Source organism: Lathyrus oleraceus, chromosome 4 (genome assembly GCF_024323335.1).
Source record: "Lathyrus oleraceus cultivar Zhongwan6 chromosome 4, CAAS_Psat_ZW6_1.0, whole genome shotgun sequence".
Classification (NCBI taxonomy): Eukaryota; Viridiplantae; Streptophyta; class Magnoliopsida; order Fabales; family Fabaceae; genus Lathyrus; species Lathyrus oleraceus.
In genome coordinates, this window is record NC_066582.1 from 1,135,852 (window position 1) to 1,144,214 (window position 8,363).

General features: G+C 34.3%; 1 protein-coding gene across 1 annotated transcript; it reads right to left on the reverse strand.

Moving 5' to 3' along the window:
* Positions 1-3,593: 3,593 nt before the first annotated feature.
* Positions 3,594-5,618, reverse strand: LOC127138249 (zinc-finger homeodomain protein 3). The gene has a single exon (XM_051064654.1). The coding sequence runs from the start codon at positions 4,932-4,934 to the stop codon at positions 3,858-3,860; it is 1,077 nt and encodes a 358-aa protein (XP_050920611.1). The 5' UTR covers positions 4,935-5,618; the 3' UTR covers positions 3,594-3,857.
* Between the last annotated feature and the right edge of the window lie 2,745 nt (positions 5,619-8,363).

The window sequence follows — 8,363 nt, forward strand, 5'->3', positions numbered from 1 at the left end:
TAGACATGTGCCAAATCAGTTGAGAAGAAAAATTAATGACAATTCGAGTCAGATGATCCTGATAGGATATCATTCGACTGAAGGATATAAGTTGTTCGACCCAATGAACAAGAAAGTGGTGATCAGCAGGGACATGATCATAGATGAGCTCAAGGAATGGTATTGGACTAAGAATGTTAAGAAAGATTTAGTGAGAATCTTATGTGAAGAACCAACTAGTGAAGTCGAAAGAGAAGTTTGACAAGAAGTCAGAGGTGAAGCAGGCCCAAGCAGACCTCATAGAACAAGACACATGTCTGCAAGGTTGCAATAATGTGTGATTACATCAGATGATGTGGTCAATGAAGAAGGTGAGCTGGTAGATTATGCTTTCTACGCAGATGTCGAACCTATCAATGCAGCTGAGGCATTAAAAGATTCTAAGTGGATGAAAGCAATGAACGAAGAGTTGAAGTCAATCGAAGTCAACAATACTTGATCACTTGTCGAATTTCCCCAAGACAAGAAGGCAATCGATGTGAAGTGGGTATACAAGGTGAAGTTGAATCCCAGAGGAGAAGTAACTCGACACAAGGTGAGGCTTATGGAGAAAGGATTTCTTCATAAAGAAGGAATCGACTTCGAAGAAGTTTTTGCACCTGTTGCTAGGATCAAAATAATCAGATTGGTTGTTGGTCTAGCAAACATGAATAATAGGCAGATGTGTCAGATGGATGTGAAATGTTCATTCCTCAATGGTCCCTTAGAAAAAGAATTTTATGTTGCACAACCAGTTGGGTTTGTGAAACAAGGCGAAGAAAGAAAAGTGTATAGGTTGCATAAAGCCCTGTATAGACTTAAACAAGCTTCAAGAGCTTGGAACAAGAAGATAAATGGCTTTCTAAGGGAGAAGGAATTTGTGAAGCGCAAATATGATTATGGAGCATATGTACGAAGAATCAAGAGTGAGTTGCTTATACTATGTCTCTATGTTAATGACTTGTTGATAACAGGTAGTTGTAAGAAGGAGATCAATGACTTCAAAGATGATCTCAACAAGGAACTCAAAATGTCAAATCTGGGTGACATTTCATATTTCATGGCATCTAATTCTACAAGAGTGGTAGAGGTTTGATGATGCATCAAAGAAGGTATGCAGGCGAAATACTCAAGAGATTTGAGATGCAAGATTGCAACCCGACTTCGAATCCAGCTGAGCCCATATTACAATTGTCGAAAGATTCAGATTCAGATGATGTCGACCCAACCCAATATAGAAGACTTATTGGGTCACTTTGATACCTTTGTCATACAAGGCCTGACTTAGCATACAATGTAGGTATGGTGAGTAGGTTCATGCAAAAGTCAAAGGTATCAATCTAGCAGCGGCGAAGAGGATACTAAGGTGTATCTGAAAGGAACTCTTGACTATGGGATTTTGTTTCCTGCAGCTAATGAAGGAAAAGAATGCAAATTAGTGGGATACACCGACTCAAGTTGGTGTAGTGATGCTGAGGATTGAAAATCCACAGCTGGCTATGTGTTTATGCTAGGTGGTGCACCAGTTGCTTAGAGTTCGAGAAAGGATTCAGTAGTGGCATTATCGTCGTGCGAAGCAGAATATATAGCTGCTTCCCTTTGTGCATGTCAAGCAAAGTGGATGGTGAATCTGGTCGAAGAGATAACATCTAAGAGTCATGGAGCAATTACCAAGAGGGTCGACAACATGTCAGCTATCAATCTGACGAAGAATCCGATAGCACATGGTCGAAGCAAGTACATCGAAATGAGGTTCCATTATCTTCGAGAGCATGTAGCAGATGGGAAGATGAATGTGGAACACTGCCGAATTGAGAATTAGATTGTAGACATCGTGACGAAGGGAGTGCAGGTCGAAGTGTTCAAAAGACTAAGAGCTACGATGAATGTAGATAGCTTAAACACAATGAATTAGGTGGTTTGTTGAATTGTAATTCCTTGTGTCGAAGCGGGTTGCTCGACAGAAGCAAGGAATTGTCGAATCACCTAGTGTGTTGAGTTGTGTTAGTGTGTCGAAGTATGTTGCTTCACATTGGATTTCGACATAGACCTATTTTAGTAGTATTAACTATTTTGGGCTTTTATAGTTTTGGGCTTTGGCTTGAGGCCCACGTTAACCTAAATCTATAAATAGATGAAGTAACCCATATTCTTGTAATGAAGTGAATAAAGTGTTCATAACATTGTAATTCACAGTATTTTGCAGTTACAAAGTGAATAAAAAGTTTTCCACAGTTTGTGGGCAGAGAGAAACTCTGCAGAATTTTAATTCTTCTTCTCCTGCATCGTTCTTTACTTTCTTTCTTTCTTCATTGTTCTTCTTTTTCATTGTTATTATGTGGGTGATAACAATCTTGTTCAGTAAGATTGATTGAAATTCTCCATAGATTGTGGTGGATTTTAAACAATATATTCGCTATATTGAGTTGCCCTCATGCGCCCTACATACTCTTATGGCATCTCCGAGTCGAGTGTGACTTGAACGATCTCTTCTAGGCCCCAACCAAAATTATCCCATTTTAATATACAACTACTCCATAATTTTTTTTTATATTATAAGTGTGGCTAGTATGTCATTTTCCCAGACATTAAAAAATATAATTATTGTATAAAAAAGATAATAAAAAAGCATAAAATTATTTTTTATAAAAGATATAAAAAAGATAAATTAAAAAAATTAAAAATATATATAATAAATATTTAAAGATATGTTAGAAAAAATAATGTTAATTATTTATACAATATTCTTTTTTCTAAATTAAAAATATAGTGTAATGTTTTAAATTTGATGGAAGATAAAGATAAATCTCGATACACTTAAATTAAATAAGATTACAATTAATATATCTTATTAAAAGAAGTGTTTTGTTTTTTTGTTTTTTTTAATTGTAATTATTTTGTGTAAAATAGAAAATTGGTGGTAAGTTGGTGAATATCTACCTATGAAAAAATCTTTGGAATGTGACTAAAGTTTTGATGGACAAAGAGATGTGTGTACCTACAAGTGAATGAACTCATAAACAAAAATCATGCAATTGTGTAATAAATTGAACTTTTGGCGTAATGTATTACAGAGTCACGCTTCTAAGCATTATATAAGGTTTAATCGCTCACACAAACAAAGATAGAACTAGGTTCCAGACCAATTCTAGTGGATTCATATTATTTTTCTTTTGTGAAATTGAGTGTAGTTACATTTTTCTACTAGTAGTTGTTTTACATGGGAGAATGCGCACTTTTTTGAAACTTTATTTATGAATTAAATATTTGTTTCTTTTGGTTTAAAAGTTTGTCTCTATACTTTCTTTACCAAAAGTATATATAATTATCATTCAAATAAAACTATGTTTCAAAAAGTTTTAAATCTACTAATAAATATAATTAGATACAAAAGGCATTATATAAAAGAACAAGCTCTGAACAGTTAATTAATGGAAATCATTATAAAAGTCTATAAGATGCATCATCAGTTGTTAAATTTCTTTGAAAAAATCGACTCAAAATATTAATAGAGTTGCATGTAGAGAATTCTAAATTTAAATAGCATTCACAAAATAATTTAATCACATAAACTGTTAGAAAAAGAAAAGGGTATTATGTAATTGTGTTCTATTAGTAATACAAACAAATCCACCTCAAGACATGCATGATGATGAGCCCTCACCTCACAAACTAAAAATAAATACTCAAGTACTTAATTAATTAATTAATTAATTAATTAATTAATTAATGCAAATGCAATATTTCTAAACTAGATTACCACAACAAATACAGACACATATATTATTACCAAATATAATAGAAATATTTAATTAACTAATAATAATAATAATATTAAATTAAGGAGTTGGAAGATTATCAGTGCTAATATCAATATGTTGTTTTTTGGCAAGATTGTGTTTATTGTTATGCATCCAAACCTTTAGCACTCTTCTCTTCACGCCAATTTCCGCACAGAACTGTTGCACCAGAGATTCTTCTTGTTTCTGAAATTTCCATCCAACTTTCTCAGCAAAGTTCAGCATTTTCTCCTTCTGCTCCTGTGTAAACTTTGTCCTGAACCTCTTCTTCATCACTACCTGCTGATGGTGACTTTGTGTTCTGCCATGTTCTTCTTGTTCATCAGATTCAGAAGGTATGTTGTAGTTGAAAGGCATAATGATGTGTCCATGTGGTGGTGGTGCTACAGCTCTAGAAGGAAGAATATTGTTGTTGTTGTTGTTGTTACCTGTTACTGTTACGGCTGCTGATGTAGAGTTAGGAGTAGTGTGATGGTGGTGGTAGCCGAGGCCGAGAGGTTGATCCGAAAGCGGTAACATAAATTTTCTCATGCTGTGATGTTGTTGTTGTTGTCTGTTGACGTTGAAGTTGAAGTTGAAAGGTGAGTTATGGTGGTGTGGGTAGTTTTCTTCATCAGTCTCACCTTCAATTTCTTTTCTGTGGAAGTTTCTGTGACAATGGCAAGCTGAACAGATGAGTGCTTCTATGGAACCTTGTTCACCACTTGGCATGAACTCACCGCAACCATCTGTAGCGTTTCCTCCCATTGCAGCTGCATGGTTCTTCAAGCATTCTCTGTACTTGACCGCCACTTGCGATAATGGTTTCTTGTACGAGGATTGATCAAGATCTAGTTCTACACTAGTAGAGTTTGTGGTTGTGGTGGTTGTGCCGTTAATGGAAGGGTTCTGACTCTGAGGTACTACTGCTGCCACGGGAACCGCTGCGGCTGAGGAAGATGTTATGATGTTATTGTGGTGGTGTAGAAGAGGTGGCGGAGGAGGAGGAGCATGGTGATGAATCATGTGATGATGATGATGATGACCATGTCCGTTAGCACTAACGCCATGGGCAGTAGCAACGTAATTATTAGATGGGATTTGGATTTCACCATCTTGGGTGCTAGAAAGTTCCATTAGTTTGTATAATTTGGAGGTTGTTTGTTTGTTCTTTGGAGACCAAAAACAAAACAGAAACTGCCAAAAATGATGATATTGGTGTTTGTATGAAAAGGAAGATGGTTTTGAGTTAATAATATTATTGAGGGGAAGTGAAGTTAGTAATTAACAAGAGAAAGAGAAAGCAAGACAAGAGTGACAAGTAGTAATTAATTAGTAGGGTATAGTTCACTGCAGAAACATATGGTACTGAGAACAAGACAACTTTTAACCATACAAGACACTTTCCTACCCTGAGTATTATATTCTCTCTCTCACTTCAAAAGGAGAGAGAGAAAGAGAGATAAAGATAATGAAGAGAGATTAATCTAGTGAGGCAGAGATTGATGAATTGAAGAAGAAGATGTAAGGAAGAAAGGGAGACATTAGAAGAGAGTTATTGGTGGTGAGTAAAGGACTAAACAAGAGCTTAGGTTATAGAGGTGAAGTGAAGTGGTGTGTTGGGACAAAATAAAGCAGAATTTAAGAGACAAAGAGGGAGGAGAGAGAGAGAGAGAGAGAGAGAGATTAGAGTGAAAAAAAGTAAGTTGCTTGGTTTGCTTTGCTTGCACTATCAGGCATCGAGTTTACGCCATATAGTGAGAGAGCAGTTTGTGTGTGTCAGATAGTGGTGAGGACAAGAGATCACTGTCCAAATACACATTCTCACAAACACAATACTTTCATTTATCAATTACTCCCTCCATCTTAGGTAGTTATAAAATCCAATAACATTTATAAATATTCAAAAACTTAGTAATATATTTATAAAAATATGTCACATTTTTATAAGTTCAAGCATATAATTATTAATATTATAAAAAAATATTTTACATATTTTAATAATAAATTAAAGAAATATATTTTCTATCTTAGAATGACATTTTTGTCTGCTCAATGTTAATACGATATTTTTAAGGTTATATAATTCTTATATCATTATTTATTAAAAGATACCTTATTTTTGTTGGAGTGTAATCCAAATTCATATTTAAATTTACATTTAAATTTAATTTGAATTTCATTTAAAGGTTTTAATGATATAAATACTAAATTCAAGTTCAGATTGTAACATAATTTTTCATTGTAACCGTTTTTGCATATGAGAGTAAAAATTAGTCACATTCATTCTCTCTCTCTCTCTCTCTCTCTCTTTTCTTCTTCTTCATCATCATTCTTGTACAACAACAATTGTTATATAGAGTTTCAATTCATATTCAGGAACAGGAAACACCATTGTATGTTAGGCGTGTGTGAATGATTTTGTCCATTCAATTTACAGTGAATTGGAGATCTGAATCGAAACAAAATCACATTTCTTGATTCTGAGGGATTGGGAAACACGAGTGTTGGTGAGATCTGAGTGAATTTGCACAAGAACGAAGATGAACGGCAAAAATTGTAGTTTGAACACAAAATTTCCAGTATTTGATGGAAAGAATTGAAATCAGTGGATAATTCAGATGCGTGTGTTGTTTAGCACTCAAAATGTTCTTGATCTCGTCAATGACGATTACACGGCGGTTGTAGCAGATGCAATTAAAGCAGAGAAATGCGCATAGAGAAATAAGGAAGAAGGATCAAAAGGCGTTGTTATATATCCATCAGTGTATGGATATGAATATGTTTGAGAAGATTGTTGACTCAATGACGGCGAAGACTGCGTGAGACATACTGGCATAGTGCCAAAACAATAATGCATCAGTGAGGAAGGTGAAGCTTCAGTATCTACATAAGAAGTATGAAAATCTCAACATGAAGAACAATGAGAAGGTTCCTGATTACATCTCCAGAGTGATTCTGATCACATATGAGATGAAATCTTGTGGAGAAACTCACTATGAATAAGAATCATTGAAAATGTACTGAGATCGCGTATTCCCCAATTTGATTATATTGTTGTAGCAATTGAATATTCTAAGGACCTCAACACCATGAGGATTGAAGATCTGCAAAGTAGTATAGAGACACAAGAGTTGCGTCTGACTAAGAGAAACTGTAAAATAGAGGAAGAGTAGGCTTTGAAAGCGTCTAATGTTAAAAAGAATTAGAAACAATCTTGGTCAGAGGGCAAGAAGAGACATGATGGTGGTTATCAGAAGTCAGAAGTCTCCAACTCTGATGAGAAGAAACATCAGAAGGGAAAGGAGAAATTTGACAAGAAGAATATTCAATGTTACTGTTGTAAGAAGTTTGACCACTTTGTTACTGACTGTTGGACAAGCAAGGAAAAAAACCCAGAAGAAGCGAACATAGTCAGAGGAGATTTTGATGATGAACCTGTGCTATTGATAGCTTATGAATTTGATACTTGACATGAATGTAAATACAAAATAACTATGTTCGCACGTAAACTCCTTCGTCAAGCTACTCAATAATACATAAGATTAATTTGATGATAATTGTAACAAGGGAGTTATAATTTGTCATCTACGACTATGTGAAAACACCACACTTAAGCCATCACCCTACTCTGGCAACTAAATTGTGGTTTATCAATGATCAAAGTGGTAGTTCATGGTGGTCGGATTTGTGATCGAAGGTGGACGAAATGGTGCATTATGGTGGTAGGGATAGAGAGTTGTGGTGGTAGGATTAATAAACTAGAGTTATTGAAGACATGATTAAAAGTGGTCAACGTAATGATCTTCAACGATTAGACTGATGGTCATTGTAGTGGCAAATGATAATTTGATTGATGGTAAAAAATAAATGGAGTGATAGTCGCTAGTGATTAGAAATAAATTAAGTGATGTTCGACATTGATGATTATAGGATTCGTAATACATTAGTGGTGACAAATTAAAATTGAAAATAATAATTTTTATGATTTTGAGATGCGAAAACTATTATTAAATTAAATAAAAAATATTCAAAATCATTTTATTTGAATATATTTTATTTTAAACTTTTGAAAATTCAACCACCCCAAACGACTTGATTTTTCTTAAAATTATATTAAATAGTTCTATTAAAGATCTTAATTAAGCTAAATAGTATGTTAAAAAACTATACTTCAAGAGGACACAAGTCTCCACCTGTCTCTCTTTCAAGAATTGAATTGTATTGATATCTAAATGTAAAACCTCTACTCTCTCCATCTCACATTAGGTCTTAGACTTTTGCTTTTGCTTACTAACCTAAGAAATAAAAACAAAAAGTGTAGTTATGAGTAGAAGCAAAGAAAACACCACCGTCCATTATATATCTTAATTATAATTATAATAATTAAGTGGAAAGTTTGTGAAGTAATTGAGTTGTTGATTATGATATTATTGAGAGCAGCAGAAGTTAACTAAAACATAGTATCGTTAATTAGTTAGTGCTTGCTATCTCTCCCTTCACGCGCCAGTTGTTTTGTTTCCATATTGAGGCTCTTGAATCTTTTAGCAATTTATTATTTCCTCT